General features: G+C 42.7%; 1 protein-coding gene across 2 annotated transcripts in view; it reads left to right on the top strand.

Moving 5' to 3' along the window:
• The window catches only part of VPS13D (vacuolar protein sorting 13 homolog D), a 283,937-nt gene that overhangs the window by 145,705 nt on the left and 111,273 nt on the right, over positions 1-26,959 (top strand). For both annotated transcript variants that reach the window (XM_023192002.1, XM_023192003.2), the window contains exons 54-60: positions 3,754-3,862; positions 8,434-8,597; positions 9,493-9,601; positions 12,459-12,638; positions 14,747-14,860; positions 15,985-16,134; positions 26,236-26,385. In XM_023192002.1, coding sequence (XP_023047770.1) covers positions 3,754-3,862; positions 8,434-8,597; positions 9,493-9,601; positions 12,459-12,638; positions 14,747-14,860; positions 15,985-16,134; positions 26,236-26,385 — 976 coding nt within the window. The remainder of the gene's footprint in view (positions 1-3,753; positions 3,863-8,433; positions 8,598-9,492; positions 9,602-12,458; positions 12,639-14,746; positions 14,861-15,984; positions 16,135-26,235; positions 26,386-26,959) is intronic.

The following is a 26,959-nucleotide window of genomic DNA, read 5'->3' as shown; positions in this document are numbered from 1 at the left end:
TTCTATGAATTCCAGTAGTTACTAAGCTCTTTAACTGAAGAATCCTAGTGGAGGATTATGGGCTTAATGGGTTGAACTGATACGGAACAGATAAAAAGAGAAGCTCCTGGAATCTTGGTGTGCAGAATCTAACAGCAGAATTAGAATAATCTTGCTGTGCTAAGAGGTTGGGCCATCTTTTGGAGTATATTAGATACTAATTCTTTGCATTCTTGGAAGGAATAAATGATGAGGAAGAATATTTTTTTAATTTTGTTTTTGAGGTGACTCACGTAACATAAAAGTAACTATTTTCAAGTGAACAGTTCAGTGGCATTTGGTACATTCATAATGTTGCGCCATCACCACCTCTACCTAGTTCAGAACATTTTTATCACCCCAAAAAGAACCCAAAATCTATTGAGCAGTCACTCCCCATTCCTCCCTGTCTCCAGCCTCAGGAAACCACCCATCTGCTTTTGGTCTCTATGGGTTGACCTATTCTGGACATTCACAGAAATGGACTCATAGGAGGGACCTATTTTGTCTGGATTCTTTCACTTAACATAATGTATCTGAGGTTTATACACATTGTAGCATGTGGCAATGCTTCATTTTTTTTTTTTTTTTTTGGAGACTGAGTTTCACTCTTGTTGCCCAGGCTGGAGTGCAGTGGTGTGACCTCTGCCTCCCGGGTTCAAGCGATTCTCCTGCCTCAGCCTCCTGAGTAGCTGGGATTACAGGTGCATGCCATCACGCCTGGCTAATTTTGTGTATTTTTAGGAGAGATGGAATTTCACCATGTTGGTCAGACTGGTCTCAAACTCCTGATCTCGTGATTCACCCGCCTCGGCCTCCCAAAGTACTGGGATTACAGGCATGAGCCACCACGCCCGGCCCGTTCTTTTTATGAAAAGTACTCCGTACTTTTTGTGGCTGAATACTATGCTGTTTTATGTGTATACTACATTTTGTTTATCCAGTTATTCGTTGATGGACATTTAGTTGTTTCTGCATTTTGGCTATTATAAACAGTGTTGCTGTGAATATGCCTGAACATATATTTGTTTGAGTACTTGTTTTCAATTCTTTTGCTTTATACAGAAGAGTGGAATTGCTGGATTCTATTATAATTCTATGTTTAACTTTTTGAGCAACCGCCATACTGTTTTCCACAGTGGCTAAACCATTGTACATTCCTACTAACAATGTACAGAGGTTCCAGTTTCTCCACATCCTCACCAACATGTGTTGGTTTTTGTTTTTGTTTTTATTTTTGTGACAAGGTCTCTGTCACCCAGGCTGGAGTGCAGTGGCACAATCTTGGCCTGCTGCATCCTCGACCTCCTGGGATCAAACGGTCCTCCTGCTTCAGCCTGTCTCATAGCTGGGACTACAGGTATGCACCACCATGTCCAGCTAATTGAAAAAAAAAAAACATTTTTTTTTAATAGAGACAGGGCCTCACTATTTTGCCCAGGCTGGTCTCAAACTCCTGGGCCCAAGCTATCCACCTGCCACAGCCTCCCACAGTACTAGGATTACAGGTGTGAGTCACTGTGCCAGGCCTAGTTTTGTTTTGTTTTGTTTTGTTTTGAATGATATCCCTCCTACTGGGTATGAAGTGGTATCTTATTGTGGCTTTTGATTTGCATCCTTAATAACTAATGATGTTATGTGTCTTTTCATGTGCTTATTAGTCATTTGTGTGTATTCTTTGGAGAAAGTGTATTCAAATACTTTCCATATTTCAAATGGAATTAGAGTGACACTAAAGAATTCTAAGCTTTATGGAATGTTCATACCTCTGCCTCCTGAGTAACTGGGAGTGTAGTGGTGCAGTTTTTCAGCTCATTGCAACCTCTGCCTACTGGGTTCAAGCAATTCTTACAGCTCTGCCTCCTGAGTAACTGGGATTACAGGGGCCTGCCACCATGCCTGGCTAATTTTTGTGTTTTTTTTTTTTTTTTTTTTGAGGCAGAGTCTTGCTCTGTCGCCAGGACTGGAGTGCAGTGGCCGGATCTCAGCTCACTGCAAGCTCCGCCTCCCGGGTTTACGCCATTCTCCTGCCTCAGCCTCCCGAGTAGCTGAGACTACAGGCGCCCGCCACCTCGCCCAGCTAGTTTTTGTATTTTTAGTAGAGACGGGGTTTCACCATGTTAGCCAGGATGGTCTCGATCTCCTGACCTCGTGATCCGCCCGTCTCGGCCTCCCAAAGTGCTGGGATTACAGGCTTGAGCCACCGCGCCCGGCCTTGTATTTTTAATAGAGACAGGATTTTGCCATGTTGGTCAGGCTGGTCTCGAACTCTTGGCCTCGAGAGATCCACCTTCCTTGGCCTCCCAAAGTGCTGGGATTACAGGCTCCTGCCACTGTGCCTGGCTGAAATTTTTGCCTTTTTATTGTTGAATTGTCAGAGTTCTTCACATCTATCAGTCTCTTATCAGATGTATGATTTGCAGTTTTTTCTCCCATTATTTTTGTGAGTTGTCTTTTTACTTTTAGATTGAAGTTTCTCATTTTGATCACATATAATGTATCTGCTTTGGGGGAAACAAAGATTACTTGTGCTTTTGGTGTCATGAAGACTAGTTTTTAATGCTGAATTCATTACCTTTTTTTTTTTTTTTTTTTTTTGGCTAATAGAGGTTAATAGAAAGAGGAGAATAATCTAAATAAAATTTCCAAACATCCTTAAGTGTAGCCAGGCTGCAACATTCCATAAAGCTTAGGATTCTTTAGCGTCAGAGAAACCTAACACGATTGAATTGGAGGGAGTTGATTATGAACATTTTGTTTTCTTTTCATCCTAAAGGGACCTCTGATTTCTTTCTTTTTTTTTTTTTTTTGAGACAGAGTCTGGCTCTCTGTCACCCAGGCTGGAGTGCAGTGGCCGAATCTCAGCTCGCTGCAAGCTCCGCCTCCCGGGTTTACGCCATTCTCCTGCCTCAGCCTCCCGAGTAGCTGGGACTACAAGGCACCCGCCACCTCGCCCGGCTAGTTTTTTTGTATTTTTTAGTAGAGACGAGGTTTCACCATGTTAGCCAGGATGGTCTCGATCTCCTGACCTCGTGATCCGCCCGTCTCGGCCTCCCAAAGTGCTGGGATTACAGGCTTGAGCCACCGCGCCCGGCCGGGACCTCTGATTTCTTGCCAAGACTTGGTAATGCAACGATGCTGTGGCGCAGTCTCAGCTCACTGCAACCTCTGCCTCCCGGGTTCAAGCAATTCTTATACCTCTGCCTCCTGAGTAACTGGGATTACAGGGGCCCGCCACCACGCCTGGCTAATTTTTGTATTTTTAATGGAGATGGTGATCTGTTTTGCCTGAGCTAGTACTCATCTTTTGCCATGTTGGTCAGGCTGGTCTCGAACTCCTGGCCTCAAGAGATCCACCTGCCTTGGCCTCCCAAAATGCTAGGATTACAGGCAGGAGCCACCGTGCCTGGCCGAATTTTTTGCCTTTTTTTTTTTTTTGGCCTCTAAAGATATATGGTTATACTTTTACATCTGAATTTTAAGTCACTAAAATTATTAAGAGAAGAAGATTGTCAGTGTGTCTTCTGAGAGATGAATCTTGGAACTGTGTAGGGAAAAAAATGCAACCCTGATCTTTGTGTTCTTGTATCAGACTTTTTCTTCTATGCTTTAAAAAATTTTCTTCTTTAATAAAAGTTTTGGGCGTTTGCTTATTAATACTTGAATACATGTGTGAGTATATGTGTATATCCATATCTATATTTATATGTAATATGTATATTTTTTAAATTCTAGCTTGCAGGAGGGAACAGGCAGGCCTGTGGCTTCCAACAAGGCAATTACCTGTGCAGAGCTCGTCTTGGATGTCTCACCCAAGACACAAAGAGTCATTTTAAAAAAGAAGGTAAGAGAGCTTACAATCCGAGTTTAGAATACAAGGTTTTCAGCATTGGACGGGACTCAGGATCACCCAGTTCAGAGTCCTTATTTCATGATGAGGCCACAGGGACTTGTCGTGTGGAACCCAGGCCTCTTGGCATTTCCAGGTCAGTGTTAAGGGTGGATGAGTACCAGCTCAGGAGTAAGATGACTTCTGGAGTGGAATGTGATCCCCAGGTGTGACCAGCAGAACGTGAATAATAAATATACGTGGAATTACCAAGGGCTTAGTGACTGTGAAGCAGACAAGAACAAATTTCTAAGTAGCAATAATTGTAACATTTTATATAGCATTTTATAACTTATAGAACATTTTCAGTTATTTCACTTGATGAGGATGACAGCTAGTAAATAGGAGAGTAGATAATAAAAGAGTTACATTGACATTTAAAATTAGGTAAAAGTGTATGAATTGGCGTTAAGAAATGGACCTCTCCTTTTCAATTGGAAACCAAGTGTAGAAAGTTTGACATTTTAGGTTTTGGTTTGGTTTGTTTTTGTTTTTTTTGCTTTTTATTTGGAAACAATCTCAAATTTCCAGAAGGTTGGCAGAAATTTTACTAAAGTGGGGCTGTGATGTTGATTTGTCCTCTTACCGGTGATTTTAACTTATTGCAATTGATGAAGAAGGTTATGTGATAGCCTTTTCCACTGAGAAGTGAGGCTACTCTTTTTCTTTTTATAATCAGTCAAGATTTTGTGGCGTGGTACTTTGAGACTATGTAAACTTCCTATTTGTCATATTTTCTATTTATGTATGTGTGTGTGTATGTGTCAGTATGGGCTGCTATTTTATTCAGTGTGTTATCTGTTGCTGTGTCAGTATGTGTGTGTGTGTGGGTATGTACGTATGTATGTATGTATGTATTTATTTTTGAGAAGGAGTCTTGCTCTGGTTGCCCAGGCTGGAATGCAGTGGCACGACCTCAGCTCACTGTAACCTCTGCTTCCTGGGTTCAAGCAATTCTCCTGCCTCAGCCTTCTGAGTAGCTGGAATTACAGGCACCCACCACCACACCTGGCTAATTTTTGTAATTTTAGTAGAGATGGGGTTTTGCCATGTTGACCAGGCTGGTCTCGAACTCCTGACCTCAGGTAATCCACCTGCTTTGGCCTCTGAAAGTGCTGGCATTACAGGCTTGAGCCACCTTGCCTGGCCAGTATTTATTTTGATGCTCAGTTTTTCTTACCTTTGATCAGTGGGAGCTCCTTTAACCTTCTGTGTCCTTTCAACCTGTGCCCTCACTTCCTTACTTTCTGACACAGCAAGTTATCCTGAGTCCATCTTACACTTTTCCCTGCACTATTCTTGGAATTTGCCATTTCTCCAGGGAGCCCTCATCCCTTCCATCAGAGAATGGAATTTAGAAACTTGAGACTGATGAATTAGTTGCACTTGTTGCTGTTGTGGTGTTGTGGTTCCCAGACTGTCTCAGAAGACAGACCTAGGGTTTTTTAATCTATGTGTGCACAGCTATACATATGTGTGTTTTATGTACATATTTATATACTGTATATATTTATTTCTATGTCTATATACCAAAAAGTAGCAGTTCACACCAATATTTCCAATTCTAGTCCAGTATGACAGAGTTCATTCTAATTTTCTCCCTTTCCATATTTGTACTTCCCTTGTCCAGCACTGAGAATATATTTATTGATTTGATCGGTTCCCCAGAATGTAACTCATCCTCCGTCAGCACAGTTGTCCCACGTCCTATATGAACACCCTGGTTTCTTCCCTTGGGCTCTGATATCCATGTACTGGGCAGCTCTGCCCCCTTCCTACCCTGCCCTTTGCAGGAATGCCCTCCTCACCTCCTTCTCTGATGCTCCCATTAAACCCCTCCCCAGCCTCCCACCTTGGCTTCAACCCCTGATCTGGGTTGCCCCATCACCTAGGTGGATGCCTTCCTTGTTCCACATGTGCTTCAACAGTTCCACACTGGGCCACCACAACCCCCATCCCCAACACACACACAAGCCCCATGGAGTTCTGCCTTCCACAGCCCCATCTAAAGATTGTAGGACTAAATTATCAGGGAAGGGAGGAAGGGAACTGGAAGGAGGATGGTACATCTCAGATTTTCAAGTGGAAATTTTGGTAGTTTCCAAATTATGATGAGCCTGCACAAATGGGCAGGCAGTAGAGGAATCCCAGTATGGAAACTCAATCTCACCTGGGTATCTATGTGTTGATTCCCAATCTGTAGCATCTACAGGATAACCGAGATACTTTTCCTGTTGTTTCTGATGCTGTGGAGAGGTATTTTCTCTTCCTGTGAACAGAGAAGCAAGCATGTGGGAATTGGAGATGGGAAGCACAGCTCAACTTCATCTCTTTTGGCAGTCAGAGGAGGCAGTAGCACATAGCAAACAGAGCATGATGTGTTTTTAGGTTTGAGTTGTGACTTTGCCACTTAAAGATATATAGTATCCAGTATTTCCCGTTTCTCTCAATTTCATTTTTCTACTGACCTCCCCGTTTTGCTGGAAGGATTAGCTAAGATAATATACATAAAGTGCTCTATAAAGAGATGTAATGATAATAACACAACAAACATTTATTGAGGCTCTACCCTGTGCCAGGCATGTACTAATAAGCACATTACATTTATTACACTTATCACAAAAACCATGAGACAGTTTCTATCTTTGACAGATCAGGAAACAGGCTCTAAGAGATTAACTTGTCCAAGGTCATTCAGCTTGTAAATTGTGTAGATGGATCTCAAATCCTAGCATTTTGACTCCAGTGTTCATGCTACTTTGTTAGTTTTTACCTTGTAGAATGTGATGAAAGTTATCTGTCTGGCCAGGGGTAGCATGTAAATGAGTTTGTGGTACCCTGATGTGTCTGTTGCTCTGGAGGAGGTCCTGCCTGGTGGGAGTGTATGTGATCCTGGCAGGTCTAGCTGGAGGATAGGTGTGACTGAAAAGGAACGACACAGATTGTCTTAGAGAGGCAGCATAGAGCAGTGAAGCATGCTGACTCTGGAATCAGGCTGCAGAGATTCCGATGTTAGACCTACCGTCTAACTAGTTATGTCACCGTGGGGAAGTTACTTCATCTCACCGAGGCTTAACTTCCTCATCTATGAGGAGGCATAGTTATAGTACATATGTCACTGGATTGTTTGTAGCATTAAATGAGTTTTTTTCTTTTTCTTTTTCTTTTTTTTTTTGAGACAGAGTTTCACTCTTGTCACCCAGGCTGGAGTGCAGTGGCGCAATCTCGGCTCACTGCAACCTCTGCCTCCTGGGTTCAAGTAATTCTCCTGCTTCAGTTTCCCTAGTAGCTGGGATTACAGGCATGCGCCACGATGCCCAGCTAATTTTTGTATTTTTAGTAGAGACGGGGTTTCACCATGTTGGCCAGGCTCGTCTTGAACTCCGGACCTCAGGTGATGCACCCGCCTTGGCCTCCCAAAGTGCTTGGATTACAAATGTGAGCCACCACGCCCAGCCTAAATGAGTTATTTTATGTAAGTCTTGTGAACCAATGTCTAGCACATAGTAAGTTCTTAATAAGTATTATGATTTCTAGTATATAATGGGTTATATAGATTTTCATGATTGACCTGGAAGCCCAACTGCTGTTTACAAAATATTTCTAAAGAGAAAATATATTTAGAATTACTAGCAATCTGGCCACGCACGGTAGCTCATGCCTGTAATCCCAACACTTTGGGAGGCCGAGGCAGGCAGATCACCTGAGGTCAGGCGTTTGAGACCAGCCTGGCCAACATGGTGAAACGCCATCTCTACTAAAAATACAAGAATTAGTCAGAGGTGATGGTGCACGCCTGTAATCCCAGCTACTCGAGAGGCTGAGGCAGGAGAATTCGCTTGAACCCGGGAGAAGTTGTAGTGAGCTGAGATGGCGCCATTTCACTCCAGCCGGGAGAAGAGGAGCGAAACTCCATCTCAAAAAAAAAAAAAAAAGAGAGAGAATTACTAGCCATCAATTAGCATAACCTTTGAATGCAACCAACTTAACACTTACATACAATCAGCTCATGAAAATTGGACATCATCAATATAGTACACTTTCCTTATCAACATTGGGGACGGGGAGGAAGGCTTCTCGTAAATTCTGATTGACAGTCAGATATTGAGCATATAGTATATTCTTTATGTAGTTGCACTCTTCTTTAAGGTAAGGGCACCGGACGGTCACCATCTGGAATGGCAGTGAGCATGGCAGTATAGCTAGTGTAGGAGGCTGCCCAGCCATTTGTTTCTAATTTCTAAAAAAGGAAAAAAATTCGGTTATGAAAAGAATACATTTGTTAAAATGCACATTATTTGTAATTTTGGTTGTTTGGTTCAAGAGGTTAACATATTTTACCCTAAGAACAACAAAGGATAGATAACCATGAAAGTTTGAATTAAGCATTTATATAATGTGGCAAATGTCTAAGTAAACTTCCTATATGAGAACTTATTTAGCCCTAGAGGAAGCTCTTGAAGTGAGGAGCTAGCTGTGGCCACATATAATGGCTCTTTCTCTTTTTGCTTCTCCCTACTTAACAGGAACCAGGAAAGCGTTCTCAGCTATGGAGGATGACAGGAACAGGAATGCTGGCCCATGAGGGCTCCTCGGTTCCTCACAACCCCAATAAACCCTCAGCTGCCCGCTCCACCGAGGGGTCGGCCATCTTAGATATTGCTGGTCTCGCTGCAGTGACTGACAACAGGTAATTTTATAGGCAACTTTTGATTCAAGCTCATTGCTTTCAAATTCAGACTTGGAAGAAATCTACACCAAAAACCAAGAGTTCTATAAATGAAGTAAAAATGTATATTTTTTTCAATGACAAAAGCCTGTCATATTCCCAAATATGAGTATTGGGCTTTCCCTTTAATTTTTTTAAGCTATGATGACAATACCCTTGCAGATGTTAAGAAACTTCAACCAATAAAATGGGTATAATGTGAAAAGTGAGTATTTCTTCCACCCAAATTCCAATCCATCCTTACTCTAAGGAAGTAGTTTCTTTTTTTACATCTTTCTAATAACTTTGTTAAATCCTTCAAAAGCAGAAATTAATTAAGAGAATAATCAGATGTATTTTTAGGAATAAATCCTTGGATTCAAATTAGCTCTTTAAGTTTGAGTAAGTTACTTTATTTGCCTGTGCCTTAGTTTCTCCATAAAAATCAGTGTGTTTTCAGTTAATACCTTATTTCCAGAAAAACTTTAGTTGACTTACAAGTTAAAACAGAAAAGAGTTTAGAACTACAATAGAAAAAAGACTGTTGGAAAGATTTTATATATATTTAGCAGCTGTTCCTTCCATACTGCATGATAAGTTGCCATTTTGAGAAGGCAAGAAGCCATATTATTGTGTGTTATGAAATTTTTAATGTCTTACTTTGTGTCCCCTCTTCATGTTTTTCCATTTTGCTTTATTCCTCTTTTCTTATCGAGAGATACCTAACTACCCTAGGATTCAAGCTAACTACCCATTCGATTTTAAGGGTGGCGGGTATTAGAAGGAAGAAGAGCAAAACCGTCATCCTCATGTTCCCTTCAGGCGTGAAACAGGCGACTCAGAGGGTTCATGGTTCATTGTACATTCCGTTTTCCAGATACGAGCCGCTGATGCTGAGAAAGCCTGACCGCAGGCGAAGCACAACTCAGACGTGGAGTTTCCGAGAGGGAAAACTGACCTGTGGGTTACATGGGTTGGTCGTCCAGGTCAGTCGTTTTTGATCCCCAGTCGCAGCAAGCAGTGGTTGAGCCTTCTATGAAACAAAGTCTCTACTGAGTTATACATGACTTGTTCAACGGGAAAACGAATTACAGAGCAATACTTACTCTATTCCATTTTAGTTAAAAGGAAGTCAGAGTTTTGTTGTGCATTTGTATATATTTACATGGGAAAAGTTCTTGGAGATGGTATGCAGTACATGTGTTAAGAGTGATTGCCCTGGATGATAAGATATTTTTTTCATGGCTTACCTGGACTTTTTCTTTGATGACATATATTACCTATGTAATTTTAAAAAGAAAAAAAGTATAACTAAAAGTCCAGCACTAAGTTAGATAAATTAGATTTAGACCTGTGAAGTTAATGGCATAGCTGCGAGTCCTCTGTAAAGGGTTCTGTGGCCTGGTGAGCATTCGTCAGGCATCTATGTGCTCTTGATTCTGTTCATTTTGGCCTAAATAAGCATTGATTTGCTGTAGCAAATGTCAGAATGAAGATTGCTGGACAGTTTCCTCTGTCGTCTCCTCAGCCAGTTTACCTCATGATAAACTCCCAGCTACTTTCTAAGCAAATATGTGTTTGGCAAATTACCAAGGATTTGGATTTTCTACCCTTTCTGGCCTCAGGCTGGGAATGAGAACAGGGGTCTGAGAAGTAGGAAGGTGTCTAGGAGGTTTGGGCATACAGTAGAATAGCACCTGCAATTGTGTGTGCGGTTCTGTCCAGCCTGGGATTTTATGCAAAAGGGAAACAGGAGACTATCAGACCCTTGATAGAGAACTCTGAATACTTAGATTGTACTCCAGGGCAGTTTGCAAAAATTGTAAGGAGCCTCTGACTGCTTTTGGTGAGATTTATTTTCTTTATCTCTATCGCCCTGAGCTTTTTTCATCAAAGACAAGCTGCTTACTTATATGTAGCACACATCTGGAATGGATTTGTGATTTTCAATTAGCAATACAATTCAAACTTCTAGAGGCAAAGAGGGCTTGTTATAATTGGTGGGTTTCATGTCTGACCCTGACTTCACTTCTAGTTTGTTTCTAAAGCCCATGTAATTCCAGTGCTCTTGGAGCATTTTCTTCCTTAAAATCTCTTTTTGGTGTTTGTTGTTTTGTGAATCTATTTCATCATTTCCCTGCTTGTTATTGACTGTATAATAACAGTGTTCAGCAGAGCAGAATGTGTTTTGGTTAGGGAAGTAAGCTTGTTTCAATCTTACTACGCTGAATAAAGTTCATTGAAGACATTAAAACATTTTCTGACACTGCTCTTATTAGGTTGTATATGTTCTTTCTTTCTAAACTTAAAATAGCTATAAAAAGCTTTCTTTGTGTTGAAACCTGTACTATAAACCCTGCTCAAAGTTTGCTTTTCATGAGTCAGTATTTAAAAGTTAACAAAGGGAATTTAGACACACTTTGCCATTGTCTTCTCTAGCCTTGTGTTTGCTTTCCCACAACCATCATCCTGTAGACTCCATTTACTTGGGGCATGTAGCAAGAAGGTGTTTTCCTCCAAAGGCCTTGTTAAAGCAAACTAAATATGGCCTGAGAAGGACTCCGTACTTCTATAATTGAATCCCTGTGGATGAACTGTAACCTAGCGTAATTGGCAGGCAAGATTGAAATCCTAACTTAGGAGTATGTGCCTGTAACAATAGCTGAGCCTTGGCCAGTGATACTTCCACTACTCATAGACAGCTGAGTGTTCAGATTGTGTTCAAATAAGGCAAACACCAACCTGTAACCAATCCAGCTGTTTACTTCCAGTTTCTGTACATCACTTCCCTTTCTTTGTCTATAAATTTGTTCTGACCACAAGGCATCCCTGGAGTCTCTCTGAATCTGCTGTGATTCTGGAGGCTGCCTGATTTGCAAATTGTTCATTGCTCAATTAAACTCCTTTAAATTTAATTTGGCTGAAGTTTTTCTTCCTTCCTTCCTCCCTCCTTCCCTCCCTCCCTCCCTTCCCCCTACCCTCCCCGCTTCCCTCCCTTTCTTGACGGACTCTAGCTCTGTTGCCCAGGCTGGAGTGCGGTGGCGCAATCTCGGCTCACTGCAACCTCCACCTCCCGGGTTCAAGCGATTCTCCTGCCTCAGCCTCCTGAGTAGCTGGGATTACGCCTGGCTAATTTTTGTATTTTCAGTAGAGATAGGGTTTCACCACGTTGACCAGGCTGGTCTCAAACTCCTGACCTCAGGCGATCCGCCCGCCTCGGCCTCCCAAAGTGCTGGGATTACAGGCTGAGTCACCTCTCCTGGCTTGAAGTTTTTCTTTTAAGAGCCTGAATAACTGGGTATCAGGTGACATTCTCAACTCTGTATTCCATTCTAGAAGAAACACCATCTTTTGAGTATTTGGTTTGGTTGTCCAGCCACAGGCCTGTTTGGGGAGGTTTTCAACTCAAGAATTTTCCTCTTATTGGAAAGCTGAATGATTATAATAATTATTTTCTATTTTCAGAATATTTCAGATTTTTAAGCAAACCCTAGTAGGAATACTCAAAGAAATAGCTAGTTTTGACTACTTTTTTAGAAGTTTATTTTAATGAGAAGAAGTTAGTATTAGTAAAAGGCAGAATTAAACTGATCTACTATACATGAAATTATCTCTTACTCATAATTACCCAAATTTATGAGCATAACTTTCAGTCTTACTCAAGTAATCCTACTGTTTTTCATCATCTGCAAAGCTGAACAAATAGTATAGTCTTTGTTGCACATTGATCATGACCCTCCAGAGGAGAATGTAAATTTAGGAACTTGTTTGAAATGATGTGTTAAATTGTCAAAGTCAGTGCCTCTGTCTTTTCTCACACGTCTCTACTCCAATGTCTTTTAGGCCAAAGGAGGACTTTCTGGTTTGTTTGATGGAGCTGAAGTTGTTCTTGGTCCTGACACTTCCATGGAGCTTTTGGGGCCAGTTCCACCTGAACAACAATTTATTAATCAAAAAATGAGACCTGGTTCTGGAATGTTATCTGTCAGAGTCATCCCAGATGGACCAACTAGAGCACTCCAGGTGATAATTTGTCATAAGAGTGGATGCGAAACTCTGTACTTCCCCCGCCCCCAATGGTTACTCATTTAACAAATACGTATTGAACTTGTTTATGCCAGATATGAGGATATGGTCTCTTCATCTGTAAAATGGGGATAGGATCTACCTCACAAAGTTGTTATAAAAAGTACAAGAAAAAAATAAGTGGGAAGTATAAGCAAAGTATCAATGAAATGTGTGGTAATCTAAAAAACCATAAGGTTTAAACAAGATAATGTTAATAACAGTGCATATTAATAGTGTCGTTAATCATTAGTAACACAATATCTTAATAACATTAACAACAAGAAGATAACAGCAATCCTTAATCATATAATTAAGATGTTGTGGTAATGAGAGTAGGAATGGAGGGTGTATGGAAAGGATTTGTATTCGCAGATTTGGAGGGTGGAGAGCTTCCTAAGAGAAGTAATACTTAAGCTGAGACCTAGAGGTTAACTGAAAGGAATTAGCCAAATAGAAAGGTACAGGTGGAGGGGCTGTGCCTTCAGTAATGAGTGGGTTCATCAACAGGTATTTATTGAGCAGCTACTTGAGCCAGCGTGGGTCTAGGTACTGAACATTTACCAGTGAACAGACAAAACTCCCTGCCTTCTTGGAGCTTACATTCTAGTGGGGATGGGCGATCATTGACTAATAAACATAAGAAGTAAATGACATACTGTTTGGGAAGTTGACTAGTGAAGGCCCACAGGTAGCAGAGTGATCCTCAGCCCAAGTGGCACACAGAATGTGGTAAGAAAGAAGCCTGGAGATAGAAGCAGGGGTCAGATCAGAAAAGGTCAGAGATACATACTAAAGAATTTGTGGTTTTTCTAAGGCAACTTTGTGGTTTTTCTAAGGCAACAAGGAGTCAGGGAATGGCATGATTAGAAAATTGTTTTAGATCACTTCCTCTGGCTGCAAGGTAGAGAACCAGAGTGGGGCAAGACTGGAGATAGAGAAAGACCAGGTAGGAGGCTCTTGCAGTAACATCAATGAAAGGTTATGGTGGCCTGAACTGGAAGAAGTGGCAGGGGTCGACATGAGGAGGCTGGAGAGAAATGAATAGAAATGAGAGCTTACTTAGGAGTAGAGTCAGGCAGATTTCATGACTGAATGTGGGAATGAGGGAGAGGAAGGAGTCAGTAATGGCCTCCAAGGTTCTGATTTGGGCAACTTACAGGATGATAATCCAGATCACTAAGGGATGAACATGGAGCAGACTTGCAGAGGAAGGGAGGAGTTAGGTTTTGAATTTGTTAAGGTAACTAACTGTATGATATCTATGTGAAGATGTCCATGAGTCATTGTAACTATGGCTCTGAAACCCAGGGGAGAGATCTGTGATGGGGATAAGAGTTTATCAGGTCATAGCATAATCAGAACAAAGGAAAAAAAAGATGTTGAAATATAACAATGAGGTCTCTGAGACAGTGCATCACAATTCACAGTACCACTTTTTATTTATTTATTTGTTTAGCTGTGTCACTCTCTTTCGCCTAAGCTGGAAGGCAGTGGCAAAATCATAGCTCACTAAAGCCTTGAACTCGTGGGCTCAGGTGATCCTCCCGCCTCAGCCTCCCGAGTAGCTGGAACTACAAGTGCATGCCACCATGCTTAGCTAATTACTTTTCATTTTTTGTGGAGATAGGGTCTTACTATGTTGCCCAGACTGGTCTTGAACTTCTGGGATCAAGCGATCTTCCCACCTTAGCCTTGCAAGTAGCTTGGACTATAGGTGTGCGCCACTGTGCCCGCTCATAATACCACTTTATAAAGCAATCTTAAGGCAAAAATGAATGCAGTGATCCTGAGGTTTGCGTATTTTGACTTGAGTTATAATTTGAGATCATCTGCAGATATCTAACCCCACTACGTGAGGCTGTCAAGATGTATAGCTTGAGTTTGCCATGCAGACTTAAAACCAAGTTTGCTTCTTTATTACACAGATCTTGCCTTTGGAAACCATTCACTTCCATATGAATCTTGATTATGTAATGACTTTTGACCCACACAGTTGTCTGGGTTAGAATAGTTTCAATAAGGAAGAGTGAATCATCTTCATGTGGTGTTTTATTTGACTTCAGATAACAGATTTCTGCCAACGGAAAAGCAACCGTTCACATGAAGTGGATGAACTTCCTGTCACCGAACAAGAGCTGCAGAAATTAAAGAATCCAGATACAGAGCAGGAATTGGAAGTAAGATCTAAATATTGTAAATATATTTCTTTGATCATCAATTTTTTAGAATTTTGCTTGGTGGTAGTTTAGATCTTCCGTTTTCTTTCTATCCTGCATGATTCTAAATATGAGTTATGCTTCACAGTGTTTACTGTTTATCAGTGTATGTGTGAATGTGATGTAAATGATAACAAAGTTTATGTGGAATCAGAATGTAGCAAGCATTGCTAAACTATTATTACAATAAAGGAAGCTAAACCGTTTGAATTTCAGTAAGATTTAAGACAGGCCGGGCGCGGTGGCTCAAGCCTGTAATCCCAGCACTTTGGGAGGCTGAGGCGGGTGGATCATGAGGTCAGGAGATCGAGACCATCCTGGCTAACATGGTGAAATCCCGTCTCTACTAAAAATACAAAAAAACTAGCCGGGCGTGGTGGTGGGTGCCTGTAGTCCCAGCTACTCTGGAGGCTGAGCCAGGAGAATGGCATGAACCCGGGAGGCGGAGCTTGCAGTGAGCCGAAATCGCGCCACTGCACTCCAGCCTGGGCGACACAGCGAGACTCCGTCTCAAAAAAAAAAAAAAAAAAAAAAGATTTAAGACAAACAATTTTTTGTTTTTTGCTTCAGCTATCTCTGACATCTTCCTTTTGTTTTCTGTGTTTGGGATTGGAGAGTGACAAGTTTGAAAAGGAAGATGAGATGAACATGAAAAACTATATTTATTTGATGTCTATTCAGTGATTTTTGAAAAAATCAAATGCCTCTGTGTAAAATGCTGTGTTGGATGTTATGGAAGTGTAGTGGATAACAAATTATGAGCTTTCATGCCAAATAAGGTGAAAGATTCCCAAATAATTAGATTTCTATAATGAAATGCAGAATGTCCTTGGTCGTTTGATGGGAGTATCATCACATAGTCTGGAGTTCTCATTGGAGTGAAGGGTATGCCTAGAAAGCAAGGCTTCCAGTGAGATGATGGCATTTGAGCCATCCAGGTAAATAATAGGACTTCCCTAAGTAGTTTTCATCTGCTGAGAGGAAGGGAATAGAGGAATGTAAAATGCTTTATTTTCTTATACTCTCCTGGATACTAAGAACTGTGTTTTAAACAAGCAGGGTGCCATATTTTGGTTTCCTTTCAGGTGCTTGTGAGGTTAGAAGGTGGAATTGGGTTGTCCTTAATTAATAAAGTCCCAGAAGAACTGGTCTTTGCAAGTCTTACAGGAATCAGTGTGCACTATACACAGCTGGCAACTAGCCACATGCTTGAACTCAGCATACAGGATGTCCAGGTAAGGGGGAAGTTCCAGAGCTGTTAGTCACCTTGTTTTCATGCTGACCACCCAACCAGATCTAATGTTTGATGTTCTAAGAACTTTAATGTTTTGGAGGAAATATCTTGTGGCCTTCAAAAAATCATTCTATGAAATAGTTGTTTCTACCTACATTCGTCTCATTAATTTTTCTACATACAGCAGAATTCCGCATATATTAGAGGTAACTTGGTCAAGGTGGCATGGAGGAAGGTGATCCATGGTTCACCATCTTGCCAATAGAAAAACCGACAGGAAGTCATCTAACCATCATTTGGAGGAATTGAGGTCCGTCATAGGGAGAACAAACTAAAGAACTGGTCTTTGCTTTCAGTCAAGATGGAGTAACAGGAACTAAATTTACCCTCCCACCTGAAACAGCCCCAGAATCCAGATAAATAAGAAGATAACAGTATTGAGACACTGGACATCAGACAGTGAAGGATAGTGCTCTGAGAGGTGGGAAACAAAAGAGCTGAGCCCCGTGATTGCCCTTTCTGATCAATTTGAGAAAGTTTCCAGGGAGGGGAGACCAAGCAAGTACCCAGCACAGTGGAGAAGTTGAAAAAACAGAGCTGAGAGTCTAGAGAGACCAAGGTATCTTTAGTTATAGGATGGTACACTTGGGCATAGAGAGCTGCACAGAAAAACTCTGAAGATCTATAGAGGGTCCCTCTTGAGTATTTAGCAGAGTATTAGTCAGTGATGTATGTGAGGAAACTACCCATCTGAAAGGATCAGAGGGAACAGTGTCTGCAGCCCACACAAGGCTAGGAATAGTGCTTGTGCCCACCAGCTGGACTGGAAAAACTAAGAATTTATGAGACACTGGGAAAAGTCTCAGGAAAGTCTTGCCTTCATGATTAGCCCTAAACTGAGCACTGCTCTAGACCTGCCTAAGAAATCATAAAAGGAAGATCTGAAAGAATCAACCTCTTCCCAAGTAAAGTAACCATATCCTTGAATAAAGCTCAAGAAGATTTACTGGAATACAACAGTGTAGCACCCAACTAGGTAAAATTCACAGTATCTGATATCCTATCAAAAATTATCAGCTGTGCAAAGGAGTAGGAAAACTTTCCATATAATGAGGAGACTAATTGGTCAAAACTGATCCACAACTGGCACAGATGTTAGAACTTTTGCAGGACATTAAAAATGTTAATACAACTGTATTCTCTGTGTTCAGAAGGTAAGTAGCAATATGGAAGACATAAACTAAAGCTTGTAGAGATTAAAATGTAATGAAAACTACACTGGGTGGAATATAGCACACAACTGTGAAGGAAACTATACCAAGGCACATCATAATCAGATTACTCAAAACCAGTGTTAAAGCAAAGGAACAAGAAAAAAAAATGTGTTATGTGCAAAGGAATAAAGATAAGAATGACAACAGATTTCTTGTTGGGAACAGTGGGAGTGGGAAGACAATGAACAACGTCTTTAAAGTACTGAAAGGTATCAGCAGACTCATGCTACAAAAAATGTAGAAGAACATCATCAGGCAGAAGGGAAAACATAGTATCAGGTGAAAGTCTGTTCTACACGAAGTAATGAATACCAGAAGTGACAACTATCTGGGTAAATATATAAGATTATTTTCTTCTTATTTAAAGTAAGAGTGAGATTCTTAACAATAGCATAAAGGCTGATGGGGAGAAATGGAAGTCTATTACTGTAATCTTATACATGATGTGGTATGATGTCACTTGAATGTAGACTTATAAAAATAAACAGCATAAAACTCTTAAAGCAACCACCAAAATAACAAAGAGTTATAACTAATAATTCAACAAAGGAGATAAAATGAGATCAGGCCAGGCGAGGTGGCTATGCCTGTAATCACAGCACTTTGGGAAGCTGAGGCGGGTGGATCACTTGAGGGCAGGAGTTTGGGATTAGCCTGGCCAACATGGTGAAACCCCATCTCTACTAAAAATACAAAATTAGCCAGGTGTGGTGGCGTGCACTTGTAATCCCAGTTACTCGGGAGGCTGAGGCAGGAGAAGTGCTTGAACCTAGGAGGTGGAGGTTGCATTCAGCCAAGATTGTGCCACTGCACTCCAGCGTAGGTGACAGATGGAGACTACGTCTCAGGAAAAAAAGTAATCATAAATAATCCAAGAGAAGGCAGAAAACAGCAGGGAAAGGAATAGATGGGACAAATAAAAAATGCAAGATGGTAGACTCAAACCTACCTAATTGTATCTGAAACCTACCTAATGGTATCAGTTAACTAAATTTAAATGTTGTAAACACCATAATCAAAAGCAGAGATTATCAAATTGTACAAAAAAGCATGAACCAATTATATGTTGTCTACAAGAAACACACATTAAGGATAAAGACACGAATAGGTTAAAAGGAAAGAAGATGGAAAAAGATATACCATGTTGACACTTGTCATAGGAAGTGGGAATGACTAGATTAACGTCAGACGGAATAGATTTCAAAGCAAAGAATATTACCAGTGTAGTCGGGCTTCTCTTTGAGGGACAGAACTAAAAGGAGAGAGATATATATATGTATGTATGTTTATTAAGTGTTAACTTACACCATCACAAGTTCCCACAATAGGCTGTCTGCAAGGTGAGGAGCAAGGAGAGCCAGTCCGAGTCCCAAAGCTGAAGAACTTGCAGTCTGTTGTTCGAGGGCAGAAAGCATCCAGCATGGGAGAACGATGTAGGCTGGGAGGCTAGGCCCATCTCATGTGTTTCTGCCTGCTTTATATTTGCTGGCAGCTGATTAGATTGCACCTACCAGTTTAAGGGTGGATCTGCCTTTCCCAACCCACTGACTCAAATGTTAATCTTTTTTGGCAACACCCTCACAGACCCACCCAGGATCAATACTTTGTATCCTTCAGTCCAATCAAGTTGACAGTATTAACCATCACAAGTTCACCCCTTATCAGCTGCTGAGATCATACATAATCTTCAGATAAAGACAATAATAAGGTCATAATGACACCTAACATAATGCATATCCTTCATACAGCTGGAAACACACCAATCTCCAACCCAAATACTATTACATAAAGTTAATGATACTTGAATGCTGATATGAAGTCAATAAATCATATGTCATGTGATGAAGGAGAAAGGAAATAAAATGAAGATTTTTTTTTAGTACAGGTGTATACATGCACAAACATGTTTTTAACAAAAGAAGGAGGAAATACTCATGACAATTGCAGTCCTTGTTTCTGCAGCTGGGCATGTGGTCATAGCTGGTATTGATGACTACCTTCTTCTACTACCCATTCTGTCTTCCCTTTACCTTCAGCAAGCACCACAGCAGGTCATGGTTTTGTGGGGTTTTTTTCCTGGTGGAGTGACCCAAACCTTCATTCCTGAGGGGTCTGGACCATTTGTAGTCCTGCCTGGATTGGGCTGTTGTAGTTTCCCATTGCCTTAATCACAGGGCATGGTAATACTAAGAGATGCCCTAATGGATCTTCTGTATTCCATGCATAACCTTCCTTACCTCCATTGTGGAGTAGTAGACTGATTTCATCTTGTTAGTCCGGGTCAGTCACCCCAGCCAACACTGTAACTCCCTTCTTAGCCTCTTGACTTAAAGTTAGGAGGAGCCCAAAGTGTCCAGGTAGCAATCTTAACTTCCAGTTTAATGGAATCGTTATTGTGTCTCCTGGTGGCAGTGTTCCTCTGGAACTAAGACTTCTAGGCCAGCAGAATGTAATGTTGCAGGAACAGGAAGCAAAAATTTTGCTAGTGGATTATTAGGGGTGATGGTGAATGGTGCCACTTCCACTTCCAGCCCTTGATTCCTGGACCTGTGAATCCTGGCCATGGGAGAAACAGTACCATATACTGGATGCTGATTCAGAGCATACATAGCTTTCTGGAGAACTTTGCCCCAGCTGTTGTCATCTAGTTGGCATTGTAATTGTGATTTCAAAAGGCCATTTCACCATTCTGTCAATCCACCTGCTTCAGCATGATGAGGAACATGGTAAGACCAGTGAATTCCATGAGCATGAGCCCACTGCCACACTTCTTTAGCCAAAAAGTGAGTGCCTTGGTCAGAGGCAATGCTGTGTGGAATACCGTGACGGTGGATAAGGCATTCCGTGAGTTCACAGATGGTAGTCTTAGCAGAAGCATCGCATGCAGGATAGGCAAACCCGTATCTGGAGTAGGCGTCTATTCCAGTGAGGACAAACTCTGCCCTTTCCATGATGGGAGAGGTACAATATAATCAGCCTGCCACCAGGTAGCTGGCTGATCACCCAGAAGAATGGTGCCATATCGAGGGCACCGTGTTGGTCTCTACTGCTGGCAAATTGGGCATTCAGCACTGGCCGTAGACAGGTCAGCCTTGGTGAGTGGAAGTCCATGTTGTTGAGCCCATGCATAACCTCCATCCCTGCCACCATGGTCCCATTGGGTGATGGCAGGAGTGACTGGGGAAAGAGGCCAAGTGGTGTGACCACCGAACAGGTCATCCTATCCACTTGGTTGTTAAAATCCTCCTCCTCTGCTGAGGTCACCCATTGGTTAGCACTCACATGGGATACAAATATCTTCAGTTTTTGACCACTCAGAGAGGTCCATCCACGTACCTCTCCCCCAAATTTCTTTGTCACCAGTTTTCTAATCATGCTTCTTCTAAGTTCCTGACAATCCATCCAGCCAAACCTTTGGCTACAGCCCAGGAATCAGTATATAATCACACATCTGGCCATTTCTCCTTCCATGCAAAGTGTGTGACAAGGTGCATTGCCCGAAGTTCTGCTCACTGGGAAGATTTCCCTTCACTGCTGTCCTTCAGGGATGTCCTAGAAAGGGTCTTTAGTGCTACAGCTGTCCTTTTTCACATGGTGCCTGCATATCATGCAGAACCATCTGTGAACCAGACCCTAGTCTTCTCTTCCTCTGTCAACTGGTCATAGGGAACTCCCCATGAGGCCATCAGTGCAGGCTGGGGGAGAGAAGGCAGGGTGGCAGGAGTGGAGACCATCGGCGTTTGAGCCACTTCCTCATGTAACTTACTTGTGCCTTTAGGACCTGCTCGAGCCCGATCACATATATACCACTTCCATTTGCTGATGGAATGCTGCACTGCACAACCCACTTTATGGCTAGACGGGTGGGTCAGAAAGCACCCAGTTCATGATAGGCAGTTCAGGTCACATGGTGACTTGATGACCCATAGTCAAATGTTTGTTTTCCATCAAAGCCCAATAACAGGCCAAGAGCCATCTCAGAAGGAGAGTAGTTATCTGCAGAAGGTGGCAGGGCCTTCCTCCAAAATCCTAGAGGCCTCTGCTGTGATTCACCTATGGAGGCCTGCCAAAGCTCCAAACAGCATCCCTATCTGCCACTGACACCTCAGGCACCATTGGATCTGCTGGGTCATATGGCCCAGAGGGCAGAGCAGCTTGCACAGCAGCCTGGACCTGTTGCAGCGTCTTCTCCTGTTCTGGACTCCACTCAAAACTGGCAGCCTTTCGGGTCACTTAATAAATGGGCCGGAGTAATACACCCAAATGAGGAATGTGTTGCCTCCAAAATCCAAATAGGCCCACTAGGCATTGTACCTCTTTCTTGGTTGTAGGAGGGGCCAAACACAGCAACTCCTTTAACTTAGAAGGTATGTCTTGGCAGGCCACACACCACTGGATCCCTCGAAGTTTTGCTGAGGTAGAAGGTCCCTGAATTTTAGTCAGATATATTTCCCATCCTCTGGCATGCAAGTGTCTCACCACTAAGTCCAGTGTGTTTACTACTTCTTGCTCACTGAATCCAGTCTGCATAATGTCTTCAATGTAATGGACCAGTGTGATATTTTGCGGAAGCAAAAGGCTATCAAGGTCTCTCCAAATAAGATTATGACACAAAGCCGGAGAGTTGATGTACCCCTGCGGTAGGACAGTAAAGGTATATTGCTGGCCTTGCCAGCTGAAGGCAGATTGCTTCTGGTAGGCCTTCTGGACAGGAATGGAGAAAAAGGCATTTGCCAAGTCAATGGCTGCATACCAGGTACCAGGAGGTGTGTGAATTTGCTCAAGCAGTGAAACCCCACATCTGGTACAGCAGCTGCAATTGGAGTCACCATTTGGTTAAGCTTACGATAATCCACTGTCATTCTCCAAGATCCGTCGATTGTCTTCTACACAGGCCAAATGGAAGAGTTGAACAAGGATTTGGTGGGAATCACCACCCCTGCATCTTTCAAGTCCTTGATAGTGGCACTAATCTCCACAATCCCTCCAGGGATGTGATACTGTTTTTGGTTTATTTTTCTAGGTAGAGGCAGCTCTAAGGGCTTCCATTTGGCCTTTTCCACCATAGTAGCCCTCACCCTACCAGTCAGGGAGCCAAGGTGGGGGTTCTGCCAGCTGTTGAGTATGTCTGTGCCAATTATGCATTCTGGCACTGGGGACATGACCACAGGATGAGTCTGGGGACCCCCTGGACCCACTGTAAGTCAGACCTGAGCTAAAACTCCGTTAATTACTTGAGCTCCGTAAGCCCCTCCTTTAACTGGAGGACTACAGTGATGTTTTGGGTCCCCTGAGATCAATGTCAGCTCAGAGCCAGTGTCTTGTAGTCGCCGAAATGTCTGATCCTTTCCCTTTCCCCAGTGCACAGTTACCCTGGTAAAAGGCCAGTGGTCTCCTTGGGGAAGGATGGGAGAAAGATTCACTGCATAATTTGTCAGCAATATAGTGGGGTCCTTCCTCAAGGGGATCCGGCCTCCCCTTCATTCAAGGGGTTCTGTAAACTGGCTGAAGTCTAGAAATTGACTGAGGGGACATGATTCTCTGTTTTTATAATTCAAACTAGTCTTTTGTCCATTCAGCCTAGAAGTTTTCTGCTTGTATAAATTAGGTAGGAATGCAGCAGGCTTCCTATCAGTTTCACTTCTAGGAACACCATGATTAATTAGCCAGTGCCAGAACTCTACATGAGTCAGACTATTCTGATTGCCACTTTGCCTCTGCTGTGCATTATGGTAGCTATGCCCACCTTGTCTTTGACGATTGAGTGCTGCCACTTAGCAACCTGCCACCTCGGGATCCAGTTATTCCCATTGTATTTAACTTTTGTAGTTAATGATTGCTCTTCCCACCTTTAGATCTGACATACAAAGAAAAGCAATTACAGGTCTCTTCAAAGATGCCGGTACTGCCCTTACAAATCTGTTTTGCAAGGCGTTGGTCAAGGGTATATCTTCTGGAACCTCCCAGCTGGGATGAGTAGGTCTAAAGTGGCTAATCCCTTCCACCATCCCAGTCTCCCTAAGCCTTTGGATCCCTTCCTCTACATTAAACCAAAGGAGATCACGCATTTCCAGCTCACTCACAGTGGGCCATCTTTTAATCCATATTTCAGCTAACCAAGTAAATAAACTATTAGAACCTTTTTTTTTTTTTTTTTTACCTCTCCAAGCTATAAGATTAAAAGCAGAGTGCCTACTTAGTGGGCCCAGATCAATAAATTCAGCCTGATCCAACCCTATGTTCCTTCCACTGTTATCCCATACCCTTAATATCCATTCCCATACCTGTTCTCCAGATTTCTGTCTGTATACATTAGAGAACTCAAACAGTTCTTTTCGAGCGTAGCACACCTCATGAGTCACACTCTCAACCTCACCTCTAGGGACCCTCCAGGACTTTAGTTATAGGTCTAGAAGCAAACAGGGGTGTTGGGGGTGGCTCCTGAGGAGAATCAACATTATTTTGCCTGACAGCTATCAGGTCATCACTGTTGCCTCAGGCAGCATAGGATTTATCTCCTCAGACAAAGGTGGAAAGCTGATGACAGCGTGGGTCGAGGAGGGGATGTTGCCACTGCTGGGGATGAGGAAGCTCTTCCTTTTGGCAAAAAAGGCTCGTCAGAGTTTATAAACTCAGTTTCCCTGAGCTTCATCGAGGTCCTCCCACACATCCCCATTCCAGGTTACAGGGTCCCATTCTTATCCAATCAGTGCCCTCACTTTTAACAGTAGACACCTGGTGAGGCTGTGCGTGCATCTTTCGTTGCAGGTCAGTCACTTGCATGATAAGAGCTTGTGTCTGTTTTTCCACAATTTCAGCTCTTTCTCTGCAAGATATAAGACTCTTACTCAGGGCAATCTTAGCAGATTTGAGGCTTAGTAGCTGCTTCTGAAGCTGGGAGACAGAATCCCTGAGTTTATCATTTTCTTTTATCACTTTGTCCACTGAACTTAGGAGCAACCACCTCTTCCTGGTGGTGACCTTCGATGTGAGACAGAACATGAAGATGGCTGCTTCCTGCAAGGAGCCTCCAGACATCCATGCACATCTGAGTGTGGCGAGTGTCCTCTGTGATGGCACTGATCAGGGCTGCGTAAATAGAGTCAACCCTAATGCCACTGTCATTCCTAAGAAGGGAGTTGACTTTAGTAGAGGGATCTGTTCCCATTTGGTAGCCATTTGAGCTCCTGGTTCTCTAATTTAAATTGTCTTCAAGGAATTTGGAGCTCAAGAGAAGCATCCATAGCATAGTGTTTAGGAGTGCTGACCTTGCGGTCAGACAGACGTGGATTCAAGTTCTAGTTCTGCCACTGACCAGCAGTGTGACCCTAAGCAAGGGCCTCTCTTCTCAGCTTCTTCATCTATAAAATAAGGACAGAGCTCATGAAGTTGTTGTAAGGACTGCAGCAAAACCCTTAGTTTAACTACCACCAGCATTACAGGTATGGTGTGACTTGAGATCATGCATATGAAGTGTCTAGCATGGAGCTTTGCACATAGTATCACCTGTTTTATTTTTTTAATTAATTTTTTTTTTCATTAAGCAAGTCATGGACTTAAAAAATTACTTTTTTCAAATAGTTGATTTTTTTTTTTTTTTTTTTTTTTTGAGACAGAGTCTCGCTCTGTTGCCCAGGCTGGAGTGCAGTGACGTGATCTCGGCTCATTGCAAGCTCTGCTTTCCGGGTTTACACCAGTCTCCTGCCTCAGCCTCCCGATTAGCTGGGACTACAGGTGCCCACCACCACGCCCAACTAATTTTTTGTATCTTTAGTAGAGATGGGGTTTCACCATGTTAGCCAGGATGGTCTTAATCTCCTGACCTTGTGATCCACCTGCCTTGGCCTCCCAAAGTGCTTTTTTTTTTTTTTTTTTTCGAGACAGAGTCTCGCTCTGTCACCCAGGCTGGAGTGCAGTGGTGCGATCTTGGCTCACTGCAACCTCTTGGGTTCAAGCGATTCTTCTGCCTCAGCCTCCTGAGTAGCTGGAGTTACAGGTGCCTGCCACCACGCCTGGCTAATTCTTGTATTTTCAGTAGAGACAGGTTTTCACCATGTTGATCAGGCTGGTCTCGAACTCCTGACCTCGTGATCTGCCTGCCTCAACCTCTAAAAGTGCTGGGATTACAGATGTGAGCCACTGCACCTGGCCAATAGCTGATTTTTTAACCGGTGAATAAAAAATTGTATATATTCAGCCGGGCATGGTGGCTCATGCCTGTAATCCCAGCACTTTGGGAGGCTGAGGCAGGTGATCACTTGAGGTCAGGAGTTCGAGACCAACCTGACCAACACGGAGAAACCCCATCTCTACTAAAAATATAAAATTAGCCAGGCATGGTGGTGCATGCCTATAATCCCAGCTACTCAGGAGGCTGAGGCAGGAGAATCACTTGAATCCGGGAGGCAGAGGTTGCAGTGAGCCAAGATTCCGCCACTGCACTTCCGCCTGGGCAACAAGAGTGAAACTCTGTCTCAAAAAAAAAAAAAAAAAAATTGTATATATTCATCATGTACAACATGATGTTTGGAAATATTTTTAGGTGTGGAATGGCTAAATTGAACTAATATATGTATTGCCTCACCTACTTCTTTTTTTGTGGTGAGAAAACTTAAAATCTATTCTCTTAGCAAAGCACTCCCCTAATGAAGTCTGTTATTATGACCGCTAACTTTTTATGACTGCCCTTTTGTGAGCTGCTATTGAGATCGAGTGAAATGATAAGGGTACTTTCTGAGCAACCTGTGCATTATGACGCCCCGCTCAAGTGTAAAAATGAAAACTGAGCTACTGTATGTTTTTGCTTTGCTACCTTTCCGTGGCCGTAGGTGGACAATCAGCTCATTGGTACCACGCAGCCCTTCATGCTCTATGTGACTCCCCTGAGCAATGAGAATGAGGTCATCGAGACTGGCCCAGCTGTGCAAGTCAACGCAGTGAAGTTCCCCAGTAAAAGTGCACTGACCAACATCTACAAGGTGGGCTGGTGGAGGAGGCTGGTGGGTTGATGCCATGCTGGAAGGTTGATTTGTTCTCTCACAGCCAAGTCTCAGAGCAACAGTGCCGGATGCTGATGGGAATACTCTGCAGGGTTAAGCCACGTGTGACATAATAGATTGTTTGGAGGAATTGACAGGAACGCCTCCTTCTGGCCCTTTGCATTCTCAGTTGTGTTTTCAGTGACCTTGCAGGTGACAGTTTGATAGTACTGAGTCCATATAGGCCAGAGTCCATATTCATCAGAGTGAAGTCACTGTAGGAAAGTATAGCATCTTCTAGATAGGTCAAGACCAGGCATGATCCAGATCTGTTATTAGAAACAGAATAACCCCAGCTGGGCTCACTGGCTCTCGCCTGTAATGTCAGCACTTTGGGAGGCTAAGACGGGCGGGTCTCTTGAGCCCAGGAGTTTGAGACCAGCTTGGGAAACATGGTGAAACCCCATTTCTATAAAAAATACAAAAATTAGCTGGACCTGGTGGTAAGCACCTGTAGTCCCAGCTGCTTAGCAGGCAGAGGTCCTGAGCCTGGGAGTTTGAGGCCACAGGGAGC

The sequence above is a fragment of the Piliocolobus tephrosceles genome, chromosome 1 (genome assembly GCF_002776525.5).
Source record: "Piliocolobus tephrosceles isolate RC106 chromosome 1, ASM277652v3, whole genome shotgun sequence".
NCBI classification, from domain to species: domain Eukaryota; kingdom Metazoa; phylum Chordata; class Mammalia; order Primates; family Cercopithecidae; genus Piliocolobus; species Piliocolobus tephrosceles.
Note: the sequence above shows the minus strand (reverse complement) of the source record. Positions and strands in the feature narration are given on the sequence as shown.